Source organism: Panthera leo, chromosome F3, assembly GCF_018350215.1.
Source record: "Panthera leo isolate Ple1 chromosome F3, P.leo_Ple1_pat1.1, whole genome shotgun sequence".
Classification (NCBI taxonomy): Eukaryota; Metazoa; Chordata; class Mammalia; order Carnivora; family Felidae; genus Panthera; species Panthera leo.
In genome coordinates, this window is record NC_056696.1 from 65,913,144 (window position 1) to 65,936,249 (window position 23,106).

General features: G+C 42.6%; 2 protein-coding genes across 2 annotated transcripts; both read left to right on the forward strand.

The window, feature by feature from the left end:
* Window positions 1–309: 309 nt before the first annotated feature.
* Window positions 310–1,606, forward strand: LOC122211807 (olfactory receptor 10K2-like). The gene has a single exon (XM_042925226.1). The coding sequence runs from the start codon at window positions 662–664 to the stop codon at window positions 1,604–1,606; it is 945 nt and encodes a 314-aa protein (XP_042781160.1). The 5' UTR covers window positions 310–661.
* Window positions 1,607–7,061: 5,455 nt separating this feature from the next.
* On the forward strand, window positions 7,062–22,405 carry LOC122211565 (olfactory receptor 10T2-like). The gene is given in 6 exon segments (XM_042924798.1): window positions 7,062–7,249; window positions 12,942–13,190; window positions 17,820–17,891; window positions 18,429–18,513; window positions 21,360–22,076; window positions 22,079–22,405. Coding segments are annotated over 6 exon segments (1,638 nt in total).
* The last annotated feature ends 701 nt before the right edge of the window (window positions 22,406–23,106 follow it).

Below are 23,106 nucleotides of genomic sequence, written 5' to 3' on the forward strand. Positions count from 1 at the left end.
GGAGGATGCAGAGGTATATTCCATCCTGGAAAACTTGTTCCAGATTGGAGAACAGAATGAAGGCTTGGAAGCAAGAGTCCGAGTAATCAGAGTACAAGAAGGTGGAGGCAATGACCACACCAGAGAGTGTGGCCAACGGGGGGCGGGGAGAATGCAGGTGCAGGTCGTGGGGAGGTGGGAGCTAAATGTCAGAGTGTAAAGAGAATGCTAAGGGGAAGGTGCTGAGAGTCATAGACAGATTCACCTCTCCGCGTAGTGTGTTCAGATGATTCACTCTGCAACTGACGGTATGGGACAGGGTGGGGACAAGCAAGCCAATGGCAAGGTCTGTGGGATAAACAGAGCGCGGAGTTACGAATGTGCGTAACAGCCACAACCTGCAAGAGAAGACGGAGGGAGAGCTGGGTCTGAGAAATGTCAAGAATGGTTTGCCTATGCTGTTAGGATGACTCTGGACACTCACCTGGTTGCCCACGTGGCTGATTTTAGGCACCTTTTTGTCTTAAAATTAAACCGCATGGAGGGGGAATCATGAATTTAGAGCACGGATCTTAACACCTGCTCTGTCGTGGCCAATTTCTTGTGATTCTACTTGTTTTCAGAGGTCTCTCTTGACACTATCTCTGCCTCTCTTGGATTGTCTCTGAATGATGTACCTTCCATGGAGCAGGGCAACGGGACCGTGGTGACAGAGTTCGTCTTCCTCGGCTTCTCTTCTCTGGCCGGGCTGCAGCGGCTGCTCTTTGTTGCCTTCCTGCCCCTCTACCTGTTCACTCTGGGCACCAATGCCATCATCGTTTCCACCATCGTGCTAGACAGAGCCCTTCACGCCCCCATGTACTTCTTCCTCGCTGTCCTCTCCTGCTCTGAGACCTGCTACACCTTCGTCATCGTACCCAAGATGCTGGTTGACCTCCTGGCCCAGAAGAAGACCATCTCCTTCCTGGGCTGTGCCATCCAGATGTTCACCTTCCTCTTCCTCGGCTGCTCTCACTCCTTCCTGCTGGCGGCCATGGGGTATGACCGCTACGTGGCCATCTGTAACCCTCTGCGCTACACGGTGCTCATGGGACACGGGGTGTGTGTGGGACTCGTGGCTGCTGCCTGTGCCTGTGGCTTTACTATTGCACAGATTATCACCTCCGTGGTATTCCACCTGCCCTTCCGCGCCTCCAACCAGCTCCATCATTTCTTCTGTGACATCGCCCCTGTCCTCACGGTGGCATCTCATCATACCTACCTGAGTCAGATTGTCATCATCATGCTCTGTGCACTGGTCCTGGTTATCCCCCTGTCACTGATTTTGGTGTCCTATATTCACATCATCTCTGCCATACTCCAGTTTCCTTCCACATTGGGCAGGTACAAAGCCTTCTCCACCTGTGCGTCCCACCTCATTGTTGTCACCATCCATTATGGCTGTGCCTCCTTTATCTACTTACGGCTCAAGTCCAACTACTCCTCAAGCCGAGATGCTCTCATATCAGTCTCCTACACCATCCTGACTCCCTTGTTCAATCCGCTGATTTACAGCTTGAGAAATAAGGAGTTCAAGTCAGCTCTTCGTAGAGCTGCGGGAAAAACCATTTCCCTGCCACGATGTTAACCGAGCTCCTGCTCTTCCCAAGCCATTAAAGCACAAGGCATACCAGGAAAAATTCCCAGAGCAGAAATGATTGAGCAAGTGAGCACAGTTTTCAAGAGCAGAGATCATTTCCTTCATTTCCAAGTATAAAATTCAGAAAAACACATCTTCTTGCTGTGATCACATTAAATATTGCTCACTGAAGTTTTTTCAGCTGAGGGAAAAATAATAGATGGCGATTATAGGAAAACTTGGGTGTGTCCAGAACTCTAGGCTATGGCAAATACTGTCATTCAGTCTCAGCCAGATGAGAAGCCGACCTGAAAAATACTGCGTAGCCCTGGTTCTCTGTTTCAGGGACGCGGAAGTTCCTGTTTCCATATTTCTCCCTTTCTGGGTATTTCCTGAATTTCGGTTTTTCAATATCGGCAGACCACAATGTTTCAATGAGGTAATGTTTGCACAATGAGCGGGACCATGTTCAGCGCCTAAGATGCATCCAACTAAAGTTCAAGCAAGAAAATTCTGCAAGAAGTGATCTGTTTCTGTGTTTCTGATGTATTATGGGAGCTGACTTTTTTCTAATTTTCTATGCACTGACACAAGCGTAAACTTGGTTAATATCTCTTGAAGATACCGTCGGAAGCATGGGTTAAAGAGAACACCTAAAATGTCACAGCGTGGCCAACAAAAGGAGGCTAAGCTTCAACCTTTTTCACTAACTCTTCGGCAAATAGAAATCCCTGTGTAACGAGCAAACAGTTCCTGTTCTCCCCGAAGCTCAGGAGTCTGCATATGCAATGGAGACCAGAACTTGCCTGGGACATTTTGGTTTTCTCTCCTTTCTGCAGGAGTGAGAGCAAACCGGCTCTCGGCTCTGGGCAGAAAGCTGCCTTCTGGCTTTAGGTGTTGAGATGCACCTGTCAATAAAGGTCTTCTAACTGAGTTATCTGTTTCCGCATTTTTCCTTTTCCTTCCACCAGATGCTCATCCATGACATATCCCTGCCTGGGCTTGAAGCAGGAGGGAGGGGACCCGGAAGTCTCATTTGCAGTTCCCGGTTTGTTGCGGGATGGTGAGCTTGCCGGCAGGGCTGTTAAGTCAACTTCACTTCTTCCATTTCTTGAGGGTGGGGCCTGAAAAGCACAGAGACTAAAGCGAAGTTCATTTCTTTGGCCATCAGGGTCTCTCTCCCTTGGGTCTGTTGTGCAGCCAAGGCCCAGCCTATCAAGTGACTCGCGAAAAGGAAATAAACTGGTAACCCCCAGGAGTCAGCTTCGTGCATTAATTGTTCAAACCTGCAGGGTGCGCTGCTGTTTCAAGGTAGTTACTCGGTGTGCACTTGGGGCAGCCCAGAGGTCACGCGGTAGGATCTGTACTTCGTAGATAAGAAACCAGCTGTCGGAGAATTAAAACCGTCTGGCCCCCTGGTGAGTAGGGCCAATGCTGAGCCCCCGTCATCTGCCTCCTTTAATGGCTGGCCTTCAGTGCTCTCACGTGACCCCTGGCGAAGAAGGACCTTTTTAATTAGTGGCCGGTAAAATGCGTTGTATTCGTCTTCGGCAGCAGCAGACGACACCATGTGGCGTAAGACGACCTCTCACCGATGGGATAAATGGCCTGCACATCACACTGTGTGGCGAATCCCCTTCCTAAAACGGAAGGGGATTTGAGTATTGGTGGGGGGTGGGGGCGTGGCATAAGAAAACCTCCCCCGCTTTCCTCTGGTCTTGTCCAAGACTCGTGGACACTGAAACTTGGAGTCAGATAGCAGAACCCTGATAAGTGGGTAGAAAGGTCACGTGTGTCAGAATGACTCTTTTCCTGGGATAATTTGCTAGCACATTATCCCTATATAATCCTATATAATTTTTCGTCCTTACTCTTTTTTTATGTGACCAGAGAATTCATTTGACCTTGGGCCTGACCTCATGGGTTAGAACTGAACATCCTGCTCTCCTTCCTCCTCTTTCACACATATACTCACATGTGCACTCACACACACACACACACACACACACACACACACGTGCACACAGATGTATACACACACGTGCACACACGCACAGATGCCTGTGTGCACACTCATGTGCACACATATATACACGTGCACACGTGGGGTATAAACACATGCGCACGTGTGTCCAGTCACACACCCATGCACACACAGATAGATGCATGCACACACGTGCACACACTCATACACATGCACATATGCACACAGGGATGTATACGCGCACACACACACACAGACGCTCCTGGTTAATTGCAGCTCCTCTCTGTGGTCCTGTGTAACTTGCAGAAAAGTGGAAGATCTTCAGATCTGGGGTTGGCCTTAGTGAGAAACAAAGCTCCTTAGGCCTTCAGATTAAGCTGTTATTCGAGCTGAGCGCATGCATTCAGCCAGTAATAATAAATTCATGGGGTGTTTTTTTCCTATTCAGGATTGTCATCCATGAATACATCATGGGGAAGACTAAACCAAGGCAGAATTAGGGATCAGGGAATTTCTGTGACCTTGGCGGTAAGACAATATATAGCAATACGATTGGATTTGTGGCCTCTCGGCTGGCCTCGCATATTAAGACTGATTTTCTTTTTTAATTTTTCTGTTTTTTAAATCTTTGAGAGAGAGAAGGCGCAAGTGAGCGAGGGAGCAGAGAGAAGAGGAGAGAGAGACAACCCCACGAGGAGCAGAGAGGAGAGAGAGAGACAGACAACCCCACGAGGGGCAGAGAGGGAGGGAGAGAGAAGCGGCCTCACCCTAGCGGGACTCGAGCTCACAAACTGTGAGATCGTGACCTGAGCCAAAGTCCAATGCTTAACTGATTGAGCCACCCAGGCGCCCCAAGACTGATTGTTAAGACCCTGAGTGGCACTAAGCAGGCCAATCACAATTCAGTTCACAATTCAATTCACAACTCAAGAAAACATAACTTTAAGCATGTCAACCTAAAGCATTTACACATTAGAAAGAAAGATTAGAGGAGAGGGAATTACAGCTGGAGGCGAGACAGCGGTTAAACCCCCACCACAGAGGCATCCACACTGAGGAGGGTGAGTTAGCGTGAGCCCCGCCAACAAGATTCTCCCACCTCAAGGAGTTCTGTTCCATGTAAGTCAGTGAAAGATTATTTTTAAATGCGATTTCAGTTTTCCTACTCATTGATCTATAACAATATTAACATTCGCGAGGATCGAGAATTGATCAGATTGACTGGGTATTTACGCTCAGAGAAAAAATTCAACACTGAACTCCCGATCCTTTTCTCACCTCCCTTGATGATTTTAATGAGATATCGCAAGCACACACATTTTCAGAAAACCAGCCGTTGTGAAATCAAAGATGGAATTCTGCGTGGCCCAGGTCAGTTCTGCGCGTCTCCACAGGACATCTTTCCTTTGAGAAGACAATCGCTCAGAAAAGCGTCCTGCACACTCCCGTGCCGTGAGTCCCTCCTCCTGCTCTCCTGGCGATTAAAATGTGGCCATGGCCCAAGTGCACCGGTCTGAGTGAGGGGTTGAGCCCAGTGACCAGACACACAGGCAACATCTGTCTAACAGGACGAGAGAGACCAGCTCATGGCAAAAACAGGGTTCCAGAAATGCCCATCTCCTAGCACATTATCCCTATGCCTCGTGTACCTGCTCAACTTCTGTTTATTAATTCAAACTCGCTCGGCGCTCCATGACATGACTTCCTCTATCTTTTCCCCCCAAAAACGTCTGCACTTCCTGAGATGACTTTCCGCACTATTTCCTTGAACTATTCCACTTAATCTTGGCCTTGCCAAAAGGAAAACCTTTCGGAACATGATTTTGCTGTTTGCTTTTTCCCTCCAGTGTCTCCGTCAAGAAAGTTGCTCATTCCCCCGATGAATCTTTATTAGCAAGGTGGAAAGGACTTTGATGCAGGAATCTTTCCCAGGGGGTGTGATAGCACAACAACAGGGCAGACGTTGTGTCTGTTCTGGGCAAGAGACAGACGTCGCTGGCAGCTACCAGGGGAGAAGCCGCTCAGGATGAATTTATAGGAGGAGTAAACTCTGCAGAGGGGATACGCGGGGGTTGGGGGGCGGGGGAGAGTCGATGGCTGCACTGGGTGCGTCCACAGGGCTCTGAAGGGTGAAGAGCAAATCCTTAAACACCATGCATCCTGGAGACCAAGAGGAAAGGGTCATGTCTGGGATACATGTGTCCCTCTGGGGGCTCAAAACAGCTGTGTGAGAAGGTCAACAGGTGTTGGCAAAAAATGAGAACGATAAATTATTGATCTTACAAAACGTCTCGCAATATATTTAACAATGTCTAGTCGAGCTCTAGTAAAATAAAATTTTTATTTTATTAGAATATAAAGAAAGACTCTTTTCTGAGGGATACAGAATAAAACCTGTGTAAATATGTAACTTTGTACCAGGATAAGGTGTCTCAATTCTGTAGAGATACCAAGTAATCCTTTTTGCATCTTTAACTTCAAATCGATGCCAGTATCTATTTTTCGATAGTGTGATAAACACCCCTGCATCTCTAATGAAAGGCTAATGGCAGATGATGGTACAAACTGCCCTGCTGAAAGTAAAATGCACCATAAAATGACAATCATTAATTTAGTGTGACAGTAAAGCAAACTGGACCCACGGATCAAAGCACAGAACAGAAAATCCAAAAGTCATATTATTATGCAGCCAAATAATTGAGGAAGGGTTATCTTTAAAAGAAATGGAGCTATGCACATCATTTAATATTAAAAGAATGCCAATAAGATTTTATTTCACACGTTTTTATTCCAAAAATTGATCAGCTATCACAACATTTTACAATATGGTGAATTTAAAAGAAAACTTAAGTAAATACAGTCAATCTTGAGGAGCTCTCTAAACATGAAAACGGAAATAGTAAACAGGAAATTATTTTAACGTATAAATGATTTATACAATATCGCTTAGCTGTTAATTAAAATAAAGGATGGGGCACCTGGGTGGCTCAGCCAGTTAAGCATCCAACTCTTGGTTTCGGCTGAGGTCACGATCTTGGGGTTTCGTGAGTTCAAGCCCGGCATCGGGCTCTGTGCTAGCTGCTTGGGATTCTCTCTCTCTCTCTCTCCCTGTCTCTCCATCTCCCTGTCTCTCACTCATCCTGTCTCGGTCTGTCTCAAAAAAAATAATAAACTTGAAAAGATGTTTTGACATAAAATAAAGGGCCAGATGAGCAAAACTATTTAAGCACTTATAAAAGCGATCACTCATTCATAGCAATATAAATATAGAAAAAATTTAAAGGTCATAAACATAAAGCCAAACAATTCAAAAAATAAAATACATGAGTGAACAAGCAATTCAAAAAAAAGAAAACCTAGCACTCTGTGAAACCCATTTAGGAAGACGTGCAAGTGGGTAAGGAACTGAATGAGCACCGAGGACGGTCACGAGGATTACGTGAGACGACAAGGGCGAAGTTGTTCGTAATCTCCTGACCCATGGCAGCCAGCAGACGACAGCCGGTGTTCTGCACGCCCCGCACCCCCAGAGTGGCCGGGGTTCCTGCAGCCGGGCTGCGGAGTGCAGGAACAGGGTCATCGAGGTCTGAGGGAGCTGATGCCAGACTGACTCCAGAGAAGTGTCACCTGGCCCCACCCCCAGCAACACGCGAGAGTCAAGGCCGGAAGTGAAAAGTAGCAGCTGCTACTTTCGCCAGTAAAAGGCAGAAGATGTTTAGTCTATATCGTTGCTATTACTCATGTCCTGTTCTGCTGCTGGCCTTTTCCGCCTAGAGGTTGACTATTCTTGTGCTTGTTCGCAATCTTGCGCTGTCTCACTAGCTCATACTTTCCTTTTTCTTTGGTTTTCTTCTCGCGCGCGCGAAGGGGGAACAGTGCACTGGGTCAGGGCGTGGATTCGTAGCCTCACTGTGTCCAGCTCCTTCACTCGCGGCCGTGTGACCGTAGGCAAATTACTTCATCTTTCTGTTCATCGCCTTCCTCATCCGTTAAATTGTGACATGATATTATTTGTACGATCAACTACCGTGAGGATTATATTGCATTAATAAATGTAAGGTTATAACAATGCCTAAATATAGTGCATTCTGTATAAACGCTGTGGGAATTACTCTACGCATATTAACCATCTGCCCTACGCGTCACGGCATGAACCCACCTGTCACCCGCTGATAGGAAATAGGCTTGACTCAGGTGCTGTGTCCTCACGTGCACCGGGTCTGCCCTGCCTTCCTTTATGTAGCTCTTTCTCTAACGGCTCATGATGAGATTTCGTAATTGCCCCCTACAGAAGTCTGGCATATGAATTTTTTTAACTTATTTCTATGTTGAGGATTTTGTACATAGCATCTTTCTTTCTTTTTTTTTTTTTTTTTTTTCAAATCCCTTGTTGCAATGTTTGGAAATGCACGAGATCTGTAATGCAACGTTTTAAAGTTTAACAGAACTGCTAAATATTGTGATTACTTCAAATAAATTCTTGTAAATTCTTTTGGACTCCTACACACATAATAACATCATTTGCAAGTAAAGACAATTTGATTCTTCTTTCCCAATCTTTTTTTTTTTATCCTTTTGTTCTACTCCCTGGAGCCTCCTGTGAAACATTGAATAGAAGTGAGATGGATGGGCTATTGGTATTTATCTCAAAGGAACAACTTCCAACGTGTCGCTATTAAATTTGAAATTTTCTCTAGTTTCTTTGTGTATAAACTTTACCAGATTAAGAGATAGCTTTCTCTTTCTCATTTGATACAAGTTGTTTTTTTTTTTTTTTTGAATGATTATATTATTGTCCTTCTTTAATTGGTTAAAGTGGGAAATTTTATTACAATTTTCCTAATGTCAAAAAAGAGCCCCTTGCATTTTGGGGCTAAACTCAGTGGAGGTCATTTTGTTTTATCTTTTAAAACATGTGCTAATATTCATTATGTGCTCCTGTGTGTGTGTGTGCATGCATGTGTGTGTGCCTGTGCTGGTGAATGCATGCATGTATGTGCGTGTGCATCTATATACACAAAGTATGAATTTCCACTTCTCTTAGGAGTTCCATTTGGCATTGTATGATCTATCATTGAGTTTTTTTTTTTTTTTTAATTTTTTTCAACGTTTTTTATTTATTTTTGGGACAGAGAGAGACAGAGCATGAACGGGGGAGGGGCAGAGAGAGGGAGACACAGAATCGGAAACAGGCTCCAGGCTCCGAGCCATCAGCCCAGAGCCTGACGTGGGGCTCGAACTCACGGACCGTGAGATCGTGACCTGGCTGAAGTCGGACGCTTAACCGACTGCGCCACCCAGGTGCCCCTCATTGAGTTTTGATATCAAGATGACACTGGCCTCACAAAATGACTTGGGGAGTATTGTGTCTTCATGTGAGTCATTGAAATTGTGGAGGCCATCTGGGCCTGGATATTTCTTTATTGAATGGCTTATAAATGATTCAATTGTTTAATGTTTAAGTAAACACTCGTATCTTCCAGAATGGATCATGTGAAGGTTTATTTTCCTGAGACGTCATTGATTTTCATCTAACTTTTATAGATGTAGGTATCACACTCTCCCCAGTGTGCTTTTATGAACATATTATTCCCCACATCATCTGTGGTCATATCCCCTTTATCAATTCTAATAATGTGTATTGAATTTGTCTTTTTCTGATCAGGCTTACTGGAGATTTATCACATCGGTTTTGCTCAGAGGAACAATTTTTGACTTTGCTAATTGTCTATATATTAAGTTTCTCTTCTGTTTCACCTATTTCAATTCCTACTTTGACTGTAACCTTTCTTTCCTCTAATGTTTATTTTTAGATCTTTTCTCTAATACGTGATTTCAAGGCTGTGCAAGTAGCTTTCAGTCCTTCTTCCTTCCTGTTGTAGGTATTTATGGCTGTCGATTCCCTTCTAAGTGCTATGGTAGCTGAATCTCACAAGCTCTCAGATGCAATATTTTAAAAATATTTTCTCACTAGAGAATTCTTTAACTAGCAGTTATGTATACTACCTAAATTCCCAACATATGGGGGATTTTCTAGCTATACTTTGTATTTATTTGTTTATTCAGGAAATATTTATTGATTGCTATGTGCCATGCATGCTTCTAGGACCAGATATGGATCAGAAGCAAAGTGAAGAAACATCCCTGATCTTTGTGGGCTTTATGTTTTTGGCGTTGTTATTGATATGGGCACTGTAGGCTAAAAGTATGCTCTATGTAATGGGAACCCTCTTGCACTGTTGGTGGGAATGCAAACTGGTGCAGCCGCTCTGGAAAAGAGTGTGGAGGTTCCTCAAAAGATTAAAAATAGAACTACCCTATGACTCAGCAGTAGCACTACTAGGAATTTATCCAAAGGGTATAGGAGTGCTGATTTGAAGGGCAGCGCTTTCAGCAAAAGCCAAATTATGGAAGGAGCCCAAATGTCCATCAACTGCCGAATGGATAAAGAGGATCTGATTTATATATACAATGGAACACTACTCGGCAATGAGAAAGAATGAAATCATGCCACCTGCAGCAACGTGGATAGAACTGGAAGCTATTATGCTGGGTGACATAAGTCAGTCAGAGAAAGACAGATACCATATGTTTTCACTCCTATGTGGATACTGAGAAACTTAACAGAAGACCATGGGGAAAGGGAAGGGGAAAAAAATAGTTACAAACAGAGAGGGAGGGAGGCAAACCATAAGAGACGCTTAAATACAGAGAACAAACTGAGGGTTGATGGGGGACAGGGGAAAATGGGTGATGGGCATTGAGGAGGGCACTTGTTGGGATGAGCACTGGGTGTTGAATGTAAGGGCTGAACCACGGGAATCGAACCCCAAGACCAAGAGCACACTTTACACACTGTATGGTAGCCAATTTGATAATAAATTATATCTTAAAAAATAATAATAAATAAATAAATAAAAGCATGCTCTATGTGCTTTTAATCCTTTGATGTGAGTTGAAATTTTCTTTATTGTCCAGTGTGTAGATATACATTCTGCAATTGTTAGATGAAGGATTTTGCTATTTTTTCCTAAATAAAAAGCTTTAACATTGTTCAGTGTTTCTGTGTCCTTACTAATCTGTACTCTACTTTTTATATGACTTACCAAGAAAGGGGTATTAAACTCCCCACAATGACTGTGGATTTTCTGTTTCTTCCCTTAAGTCTATTAATATTTATATACATGTTACATAAATATTATAAATATGTATATATATTCAAATTATGGTAGCTTCCTAATAATGAATTAAACCATATTATATATATATATATATACATATATATGTGTGTGTGTATATATATATATATATATATATATATATATATATAAAATAAACCAAACTCCTTTATCATTGGTAATGTTTTTTGCCATAGAGCCTAAATATCACGTTTTAATACAACTAGCACTATATTTCTTTGTTTGGTCTTTGTAAGCCTTGAGTATTTCTTTTGCGTCATATTAGCCAAATTTTGCTAAGTTGTGCCGTAATAATAGACATTTCTAAATTCTAAGTGGTTGACAACTTCAAAGGTTTGTTTCTTGAGCCTGGTGTGTTTGGATACCAGGTGGTTCCACTTCTATATCAGGCTCTGTTTCCTCTTTTCTGCAATCCAGGCTGAAGAAATTGCCCTTATCTGTGGCCAGCCATTCCTGTTGTGGAAGGGAAAGAGGCAGGTAGATCTATGCCATAGTTCTTAAAGCTTCTGCTAAAATGTGGTCCACGCCAGCTTTTACGTTTCCTAGCTAAAGCAAGTCTCATGGTCAAGCTTGATGTCAATGAGACAGCTAAGTACACTTTCCCCACAGGGAGCACTGAGGATCCAATGGCTATGCACCGAGGCGTTTAATACTGTTACGTGGAAAGCAAAATCTGTGGTGAAGATAATGATCTGAAATTTTCTTTCGTTATATTTTCTTTTGTTATTCTTCCCCTTGTCAAGAACAGGAATTAATATCATGCTGATGTTCAAAATACACCCATTCACTCCAGATCTTTGACCCTGCCTTCTTCCCCAGAAAGCTGACTTATCAATTACAGTAATTGGATAAAAGTATGAAGGACATCAAAACTAGGATGCCGCTAATCCCAAGTAACTCCGTTGTCTATGCAATTCTCCTATGCTTCGAACTTCCTCAATTTTAATGTGCCATTAGTTTTCCGTTGGGACCTTGACTGATGCAGTGACTAGGAACGGAGATGACTAAAAAACATGGGTTTCCAGGATGAAGTTCCTTATCTATCTAAGAAGACACAGATAACCTCCTTACTAGTGTGAAAAGGGATGAGTTCATGCTCGGATAAGCATCAGTGTGGCACAGTTTGAATTGTGGAGGAAGACCACAGCATCAGGCAGTCATGTGCTTTGGCTCAGATGGCATGCCAGTCACAGTGACTATATTTTTAAGCTCCTGGTATTCTTACAATGATAGAGAGTGAGTGAACACAGACAAAGTTACGAGTAATGAATAGACAAGTTAAAAGACGTGGAAAATCAGAACGCCCTCTTAACAAATTTGAAGGAGGCCACATCATCTGGAGTCTTACAACAGCCATCACGGAGGGTGAAGTCCGCAGTCTGGATGTGTATTTAGCTTTTAAACATAAACCTGACGAGAGCTCTTATGCTAAAAGAGAGATGAGACGTGGGATGAATACATTTCAGATGACCTAAGTGAGGCCGAGGTCTTGATTCTCCAGTTCCCCTGAACCACCCTTGTCTGTTGAAGAAGATACCACCCCAACCCCCACACATCTAAGGGAATCAACCGTCCTCTGCATAAAAGACTCTGTGGTTGCACCTGGGCTAGTTGCCCCTTCACCTAACAGGCCCCCAACAGGATCAAGATCACAATGTGATCTGGATAGAAGGGTGGAAGGCCAGCTCTGAGGTAGCTTAAACAGAAAAAACAAAAACCTATCAGTCCTGCCAATTTGTATCAGTGGGGATGAGGAGGCCATGTCCCTATGCAAAAAAAGAACTATGAAGATCTTAGACCAAAGGGGAAGACACATCAATTTCAATCTTGTTACATTTGTCGATACAGGAGCACTCAACTGGGATTCAGAATTTAATAGGTGGACTCATGCCTCCAGAAAAGGCATTGTCTGCTAGAATAACTAATTGAAGCCTGAACTAAATATTGACATATGGTTAATACATTGGAAAGGGCACAGTTTTTGTAACACACCATAATGAATCCAAAAGCTCCGGGAAATGAATGTGTTGGGATAGAAACACTATAGAAAACTGCCATATACAACACTAACCACCAACACCCAGGGGACGTGGTTGCATTTACAGAATGCAGTAGTGAATATAAACATCCTTAAAGAGTTCTGTGGTGATTGCTATTATAGACTAGAGGTGATGGGTAATAGTGCTCTGGAGAGTGGAAGCCTGGGGGTCACACAAAACTGTCAGAGATACAATGTGGACAATGAACAATATAAACTGAAGCATGTGATGATGATTAATGTTATGAACTGCAAAGATCTGTGGAAACGGCCAGTTGACAATGGGATTTCTGACAATAAAATAGATGAGCAGCCAATCGATAAACTGTTTGATCGTAGTCTATGTCTGATGGATGGCTGTGCAAGTTACCAGTATGGTAATTCATAGCCTCTTACCTAAATTTCAGTACGACACCAATTCCCAAGCCTGAAACTCCTTGATTGTAAAAGAAGATGGATAATTTTGAGGAAAGACGCACAACATGGCCACAATTGTATCCTGAAAATCTTGACCCAGTAATTCCCAGAGAGATCTCCACCACTTACTAAAGTGCCTGTGCACTGGATAAAGGAAAACATTCAGACCTTGTGGAGGTTCTTAGATACTGTCCGTACGCTTAGGCACATCCCGAGAGACTCAGAATGCCACTATGATCTACTGGTCAGAGTAGAAACTAATGGAGGGCAGATATTAGGTGAAGTCTTGGTTCATTCAGGTCTGCCAGGATTTGAGGCTCTTTGAAACTGGACTCAGGCTCTGAGAAGGCTGGTGGTTTATTTCTTCTTTGCCTCATTCCTATTATGTTCCTCTTGTGGGTCTCAGCTGAAACGCTTGGGGAGTTCACCAGCTCACCACTCCATTGTGGTCTTTTGTCGTCCAACTCCATGAGTCTCAATCTCTTGACTTTTTGGTAGTCTCTTCCAAAACTGCCAGGTTCTCTGGCGAGTGGATGCTCCCCATGTACTAGAACAATCTCTCCAGGTTTCTTGCTTTTCCTGGATTCTGCTCCTTAGGGTCCTGACGTCTTCAAACCAATTTTTCTCCAATATTTTCTTGTAGCTTTTCTGGTTATTCCTGGTGGGTGGGTTGAGTCAAAATTTCCTCATCTATTATTCCCAAAAGAGGAACTCTTATTTTGCTTTTGTTAACTAAAGTAGATGTTTTAAAGCATAAAGTGCACAGATCAGAAGTTGTATAGTTTGAGGAGTTTTTATAAATTAAACACACCAGGGGCACCTGGGTGGCTCAGTCGGTTAAGTGTCCGACTTCAGCTCGGGTCATGATCTTACACTCCGTGAGTTCAAGCCCCGCATCAGGCTCTGTGCTGACAGCTCGGAGCCTGGAGCCTGCTTTGGATTCTGTGACTCCTTCTCTCTCTGCCCCTCCGCCTCTCACTCTGTCTCTCTTTCAAAAATAAACATTAAAAAAATGTTTTAATTAATTAATTAAACACACCAGATAAATAAATTATCGTGAGAACTTCATAAGGCTCCATTATGACTCTTCCCAGGCATTATCGCCCAAACCTAACCTTTACCCTGGCTTCTATCACCATAATTTTCACCCTTTTTTGGTCATTATACAATGAAATTATGTGTGTCTGGTTAATTTCTCCGGATATCATGTGTGAGAATTTGATGTTTTTATCTTTTCAGAGTATCTTTAGCTTTACAGAAAATAATGCATAAAAACACAGAGTTCCCGTCTGTACCCTCCCCAACCAATATACCCAGCATCCCCTATGACTAACATCTTGAAATACTGGACTACATTTGTCAAATTTAGGGTTTTTTTAATGTTTGGTTATTTTGAGAGAGAGAGAGGGAATCCCAGGCAGGCTCTTCACTGACAGCATGGAACCGTGAAATCATGACCCAAGCTGAAATCAAGAATCAGATGCTTGACTGACCGAGCCACCCAGGCAGCCCACATCTGTCGGATTTGTTGAACTAATATCAACACATTAGTATTAACTGAAGTCTATAGGTTAAATTGAGGTTCACACTTTGTATTGTATATAGGTTCTCTAGGTTTTCACAAATGCATAATGTCTCACATCCGCCATTGTAATACCACAGAGAACAGTTTCAGCCCCCTAAAAATCCCCAAGACTCCACCTTTTTATCCCTCTCTACCTTCCCTGAACCCCGGACAACCACTGATCTTTTCACTGTCTCTATAATTTGGTTTTACCCAGAGTGTCAGGTAATGGAAGTTACACAGTATGTAGCCTTTGCAGACTGGCTTTTTTCACTTAGCAATACGCATTTAAGGTTCTTCAATGTCTTTTCATGATAGGATAGCTTCTTTCTTTTTCTACTCATTTATTTCTTCACCAAGACCATGCCTTCTTGATTACTGTTACTTTATAGTAAGTCTTGAAGTCAGGTAGCATCAGTCCTCCAACTTGATTGCTCTCTTTTAACGTGTTTTAAAATGTAGATTCATTTTTATTCAGATAGACCAACAGATCAGGAGGTAATTGCCATTGAAAAGATAGTTTATTACAATTCCTATGATGGGGGTGGGGGTGGGGAGTTACACCATGCCATTCAGGTCAATACACCAAGGAACACTGAGTTGGGTCACAGGCAGAGAGAACAAGGGGAAATGAGAAAGATCTCACCTCCCGCCCCCCCCCCCACCTTTTTATTTGGTTTTCATGGGAAGGAAAGGGCAAGGCAGGGTAAGCAGGCTAAGCAGGTTTAGGACTGGACAGTTTGATAATTTCAGGGAGCTCCTGAGTGTGGGGCCATCCCTAGTTGTCTGAAACATGGCCTTGGGATAACCAGCAAAGGGAAATGATGTAAAGCCTGAAAAAGCAGACATTTTGAGAGTAAGGTGCCTAGACTCTTCAGTTTGCACATGAAAGGCATGCTCTAAGTAAAGTCATCTGTTATCTCCAGGAATTGGAAGCCTTTAACCCTAGGAGGGCAGTCTCTCCCTGGTCAAGGCCCCAAATGTTAAAACAACAGATATAGAAACTAGAAAGTGTACTTAACATGCAATACTGTGTTGGCTATCCTGGGTCTTTAGCCTTTCCATATAAACTTTATAGTCAGTTTCTTGATATACCTAAAATAAGTTGCTATGATTTTGATTGGGATTGCCTTGAATTTATAGATCAAGTTGGGGAGAGCTAACATCTTAACAATACTATGTCTTCCTATCCATGAACATGGACTCTTTTTCCATTGATTGAAATCTTCTATTTCTTTCATCAGTATTTTTATAATTTCATAAGACGGACTTTTGTGTATTAACTCTTTATCCTGCATCTTGCTTTAATCTCATCTGTTACTTTCAGGGGTTTTTGGATCTAATCTTTGGGATTTTCTATGTAGACCATCGTGCCACGTGTGAAGAGATGTTTTTCTTCTTGTTTTTATTTTTATACTTTCTATTTTGTTCTTATGTAGAAGCCAAGCAGGTTTCCTTTCTCCAGAGGTAATCTGTATTTCTGTCTGGCAGATCTTTAGAAGGACAACCAGTTTAGATCCACTGTAAATTAAATTCAGGGCTCAAATTTCTTAGACCAAGCAGAGATGCAAACTTGAACTGCAAATCAGAATGAAGGCCTACTGCTCACAACCTCTCTGAAATGGATTTATTTTCCCCCACCATGTCCCATGTCTTTGGTCAGCCTGGGGGCAACTTTGCCATTAGTGTCTCTGAACAGTGAGTTGAGGGGCAGGCTTAGTTGTGCTTCATGCTTATCCTAAGGCACCATCCTTCAGAGTCAGAGCTTAAAGTAGAAGATCTATTTTTTGACTCACATTTGGTGGGCACTGGACTTTAATTGCAAACATCTTCCTCCTCTGATTCCCTCAAATCAGCGTCGTGGGTTTGTCATTCCTTCCAGATAAGTCAATGTCTTCAGTGTGGAAGGAACTTCCAACATTCCACTCATCTTTCTAGATGCTTGCTTTGTTTCAGATTTTGATCTGAAAAGTTCCTGCTATGCTGTCAGCTTGTCAACATATTTATATATATGCTTTAAATATTCCCCCGGCATTTTAGTTGTTTTCGGAAGGATGATTTGCTGGAATATCCAGACTGGCTACTACCAGAAATAGGGGTGCTCAGCCTTCCTCCTCACTTGTTTTCCCTTGAACGTCCTGGCATGAGACATGCAGTAGTTTCCAGTTAGCTTTCCTACTCCCAGTGTTTTTGTTCATAAAGTCATGGGATGAATCTCAGCCCTGATTGTGTTCGTGGATCTTCACTGGGACCTTGTCATCTTTCTAGCCATCCTGATGTCCACTGGCACATGCTTTAGCATGCCTCTTGTTACGTTTGTATTAGTCTTCCTGCTAAATTAGAACGATCGGTGTGATCTATTTATCTTTGAATCACTGTGATGCCTAATGTTATGCCTTTCAAATCACCACACTCTATGAGTGGTTTGCTGAATAAAAGTCTTTCCCTTGCAATAATTCCCTGAAGGTCATTTAAAAACCCAGTTGTCTGACTTTTATTCAGGCTTTGAGTAGAGAAGGGAGATGGAGATTTTCCACATAATCACCAAACCCTGCCTTTACCTCTTACATGTTATCAAATCAGTCTTCATGGGGTTGGAAAACTTGCTTTCTCTTGACATCTCAGTGTTTTGTAACCTTTTTGTCAGAGAGTAACTAAACTCCCCCCATGCTAAAAGGATACTTATTTGCCATTTTAGTGCTTTACAGAGGGGGAACGTTTTTTGCAATCTGAATTATCCTCTTCTGTATTAGATAAAATGCCCTTGCGTAAGTTCAGCCATTTGTTTTCTTTCTCCCATTAGCTCCCCTTAAGACCTAGAGGACCCTAGTCCTTAGAATCCCAGAAGGTTGTGAATATTCTCCAACTTAATTATAGAATCTGAATTGACATATGAATATAGAATGGGCTATTTTCAACCTCTTATTTAAGACTCAAAAAGGTTTGGACATCTAAGTGTCTAGATTAACACTTTATGAAATGTTTCAGGGCATTTTTTTCCCAATTGCTTCTTCTTTCAGGACGGACATCATGGCTTTTACAAGTGACCTTCTACTGCTGCCTTTTTCAACATTCGAAAAACCTACAAGACTGTGAGCCATGAAACTCAAAGTCTTATGTCAACTTTCTTGATCACTTGAACATAAGTGGGTAAGTGGATCTTCTGTGTCAGTTACTGTCTGAAGAAGGAAACATTTTCCACCAAGGATTTCAAATTTGAATGGATTTGCACAATAATTTTTTATTATTATGGAAAAGATTCTGCACCCAAGTAAAACTTGATTTGCTTTTTTTCTTGAAATGAAGGAAGCATCCACTCTGATGGCGTGTGCATGCACACACACACAGAAACACATATGCACACATAGCACATTTCCCATCAAATTGAAATGCCGAGAAACGAAGCAAGACAAGTGACAGAGGCAGGGCAGGAAAGTGCATCAGCATAGATTTTGATTTTTTTTAAAAAAAAAGGTGACTTGGAGAATAGGTTATAATAGAAGAGCAGAGAGCACATTCTAGGGGAAATAAAATCACAGTCTGTGAGAAAGCTCAGAAACAAAAGGAGAATTAAGCCATGTCATCACTTATTAAGCTTTTGTTTGTAGAGCCTGTTGTGTGCCCTGTAGTGTGGTGGGTGCTACAGACCATTCAGAAGACATCGCCAAGGCCCCCGCCTCAAAGAAACAGCGTATAGAAGGTGTGTATGTGAAAGTGTGTGTTACTATAAACTATATATATTCTCTACTCTATGTGGTATTATGTACTATGTTCTATATACATCCTATGCTATATGTAGTTTTATACTATATTCTCTATATATTCTATACTATATATAAAATATAGTATAATGTACTATATAATATGTAGTATTTAGTCTAGAATATATGGTATATATAATAATCTATATGTATAGTATATAGTACTACTCGATAGATGATACATAGATAGATAGATAGAACTGCAAGATAATATCCAACTTATTCAACATACAAGTATGATTTCAAAATCTCTAAGTGTTATGAAGAGGAAAAGTATCTATGTGGATTCTAATAGGGAAGGTTTATTGGAGAATGTGAGACACGATAGGGATTTGAATGCAGAAAACAATAGGTTAGGGGCACCTGGGTGGCTCAGTCGGTTAAGCTTCCGACTTCGGCTCAGGTCATGATCTCGAGGTCTGTGAGTTCGAGCCCCGCATCGGGCTGTGTCAACAGCTCAGAGCCTGGAGCCTGCTCCAGATTCTGTGTCTCCCTCTCTCTCTGCCCCTCCCCTGCTTGCGCTCTCTCTCTCTCTCTCTGTCTCAAAAACAAATATATTTAAAAAAATAAATATATTTTATTTAAAATATAAAATATATATTTTAAAATAATATATATTATTTATAAAAAATAATATATATATTATTTATTAAAAATAATATATTTTATAAAAATATAAAATTTGATAATTGAAGAAAATTTGAAAATTACAATCAGATTATTCCAGAAAAGTCAGAAACGGCAAAAGGAGTTTTACTTGAGTGAGCAGCATGGGATCATGCTTGCTTTAGTCCCGTGGAAAAAGTGGGGGGGCAGATTCTGACATAAAATGGCAGTGGCATAAGATACAGAGAGGAGAAAGTCGATTAGAAGTTCAAAGACTTAAATTTTGCCACTGACCCTACTACTCGAGCATCTTATTTAGCTGTTTTCTATTCGATTCAGACAAAAAATGTTGAGCCTATGACACACACTTTATGCTAGGGATTCAGCTATTAATAAAGAAAGTCATCCCGGCCTGTAAACAGAAGCTAATAATCTATAGAGGGAGCCAAACATAGGAGATGAGTTCAATTTAACACCGGAAGTGCAAAGATGAGGATCCTTCTAGGTTACTCTGCTCGGGAGAAAGCACTTCGTGCACTCACGTGGCCTGTAACAAGGACACAAAGACACTCGTGCTGTCTCCCGGGTGGTGAGGCTTACGTGAAACCCTCTTGTTTTCTGCAAAGTGCCACACGAAGGGGAAGGGTCCTGACGGCAGGTGGGTGGAACCACCTAAGCGAAGGAGCCTCGGCAGAGATGATAAAGAATGAACCTGTACAAGTGCATCAGGTGAAGCCACTCCTTCCACGCACAGCCGTTGGAGAGGCCAACAAGCTGAGAGATGCCGAGGGGTACGCGTAAACCTGGTTTCTCCTGAATTTCTGAACTGGTTCTGAAAGTGGGATGATTGGGGCTCTGGATGTTACTGCAGTGTGAAATAGGGGCTGTCTTAACTCAACCATGCGCCGGTAGAAAGATCTCCAAGGATGTGATGTGGAGAGAGCACTGGAGAGATGGTCCGTCGCCTGAAGGAAACCAGGGCCTGTGAGGTCACTGCTCTGCCTCTGATAACGAAAGTGCCGTAAACAGCCGCGTTCAACGGGAACAGGGGAAATGCATTTCCTCATCACAGCAAGAGAAATCTGCCTTCCCCTCACCTCCCCACCCCCATTCCCAACTCCCCAAGGTGCCTTCTGATGGAGATCGAACGATGAGTTGGATTTTCAGACTCTTCTCCACCAGGAATTGCTCTTGAACTTAAAATAATAATAATAATGTTCACCTTTATCATTGCACCCATCTGCTGATTGTATTTGGTCACCGACATGCTTTCTTGCTTGCCCCCTTCCTAGCAGGCCATCTACGACGACTGCCTGTTGTCAGAGGACAGGCCATCCATTACGACGGCTACCAATAATCATGTGCACTGGCAGATGTTGTAAATTACATGCATAATTTAGATATGTAGATATTTCAAAAGCCATTTTTTTAATATTTATTTATTTTTGACAGAGAGAGAGAGAGACAGAGCATGAGTGGGCGAGGGGCAGAAAGAGAGGGAGACACAGAATCCCAAGCAGGCTCCAGGCTCTGAGCTGTCAGCACAGAGCCCGACGCGGGGCTTGAACTCACAGACCACAAGATCATGACCCGAGCCGAAGTCGGATGCTTAACCGACTGAGCCACCCAGGCGCCCCTAAAAGCCATTTTTTATTTAGGAAAAATAATAGCACCACATTCAGAAGTAGCAAATTATTCTTATTTCTGTTTGGACAGTAGCCAAAAAGAGGTGGAAATATTCTGGGCTACATAAAAGTGAAGTATATTTAGAATCATCAAGTTAAAATATGTTTCTCGTTAAATATTTGGAAAACATAAAAATAGAAAGCAAACCCAAATCACCTCTAATCTTATTATAAATATGGCTTCATATCTTGCTTTTTCTCTTACAGTAGGAGAATGTTCTCATAACCTCATATAGCCTTTGGAAATATCAAACTTGCTTCTGTGGTTGGTTCTTTTAACCGTTGTGTATTTCTCTAATATAATCATTCTCCCATTACTGGAGATTAAAAATTTCTTCTAAAAATTGTCAAAAGGAATATCTTTTTTTTGAGAGAGAGAGAGAGAGAGAGAGAGAGAGATCTATCAATATTCTGAGCCAGGAAATATGATACTGAAAGTGAAGGCACTGGGAGAATGTTCTTATTACACAGATGGTTATCATTTTGTCTCTCCCAAACTCATTCACAGAAGGAAGTCATCCAGACGCAAGGCTTCAACAGGACCACCGTGGTTACCCAGTTCACCCTGGTGGGCTTCTCTAGCCTGGGGGCTCTCCAACTGCTGCTGTCTGTCCTCTTTCTTCTGTATGTGACCATCCTGTTGGCCGATGCCACCACCATGGCTGTCATTCGCTGCAGCAAGACTCTACACCCTCCCATGTATGGGTTCCTGTTCATCCTTTCCTTCTCCAAATCCTGCGACACTCTTGGCATCATCCCTCAGCTGCTGGCCCACCTGCTCTCAGCCACCAAGGGCATCTCCTCTGTGGCCTGTGCCACGCAGCTCTTCTTCTTCCTTGGCTTTTCCTGCACCAATTGCTTTCTCATCGCTGCGATGGGGTACGATCGTTAGGTGGCGATTTGCCACCCTATGAGCCACACGCTCATCATGAACAAGAGGGTAGGGTTGGGGCTGGTTTCCCTGTCCGGAGTCACAGGCTTCTTCATTGCTTTGCTGGCCACCAAACTCATCTGTGACATGACTTTCTGTGGTCCCAACAGAGTCAACCGCTATTTCTGTGACATGGCGCCCGTCATTAAGTTGGCCTGTGCAGACACCCAGGTGAAAGAACCGGCTCCATTCAGCCGAAGCATTCTGGTGATCATGGCGCCTTTCCTGCTGATTCTGATCTCCTGTGGCTTCATCGTTAACACCATCCTGAAGATCCCCTCGGCTGAAGGGAAGGGAAGGCCTTTGCCACACGCATCTCCCACCTCGCGGTAGTCTTTGTGCACTACGGCTGTGCCTCCATCACTTACCTGAGGCCCAGATCCAAGTCTGCCTCAGACAAGGATCAGTTGGTGGCAGTGACCTACGCTGTGGTCACTCCCCTGCTCAATCCTCTGGTCTACAGTCTGAGGAATCAGGAGGTGAAGTCTGCCCCGAGAAGATTTTTGGGAAAGCCCTGGAGCCACCAAAGTGATCTAACAAAAAACCCTAAAATTAACGAGGGAAGTTACAGGAGAAATCAAAGGCGGGACGCTTTCTCTGTCTTTTTACCAATCCAGTCCTGACGTGGACAGTGTTTCCAAGGACCGGGACCACTATTCCCTGTTTCTTTGCTCCCATTCCAGAAAAAAAAACAAAAAATAAAACATGAGTGAATCTACAGGCTACATTGTCCAACACCTGGTTAAAAAATAATAATTAAAAAAAAAATTCACACTTGGCCAAAAGAAAAAAGCATAATTTTTTCTAAGGGCAGATAATACTCAAATTGAAAGATGGCCGCAGTTGGAAATGGCCCAGATCTTGCAGCTGGCCGACCCTGCAATGGTCATAACGTGAAACTTACATGAACCTAACACTTTATTTGTAATAATTGGACCTACAAATACTAAATAGAACTGATTTTAAAGCTATTATTTTATTTTATTATTTTAAATCTATTATTTCAAGCCATGTAATTTGCGATGGTATTTAAAACTCTTCAAACTGATGAGCCTTGGATTTTTTTTTTTCATCTGAACCACTGTTTGTTTGTTTGTTTGTTTTTCCCTATGTATATGTGAATTATCTAGTGAACACAGAGTTTGTCTTCTGATTGGGAGAGCTGATTACTGTTAATTAAACCTTTTTTTTCTGCCCAGTGACCCAACTCATACTAGAATAAAAATCTCCCAGGGGCACCTGGGTGGCTCAGTCAGTTGAGCATTCGACTTTGGCTCAGGTCATGGTCTTGCCATTCATGAGTTCAAGCCCCGCGTCGGGCTCT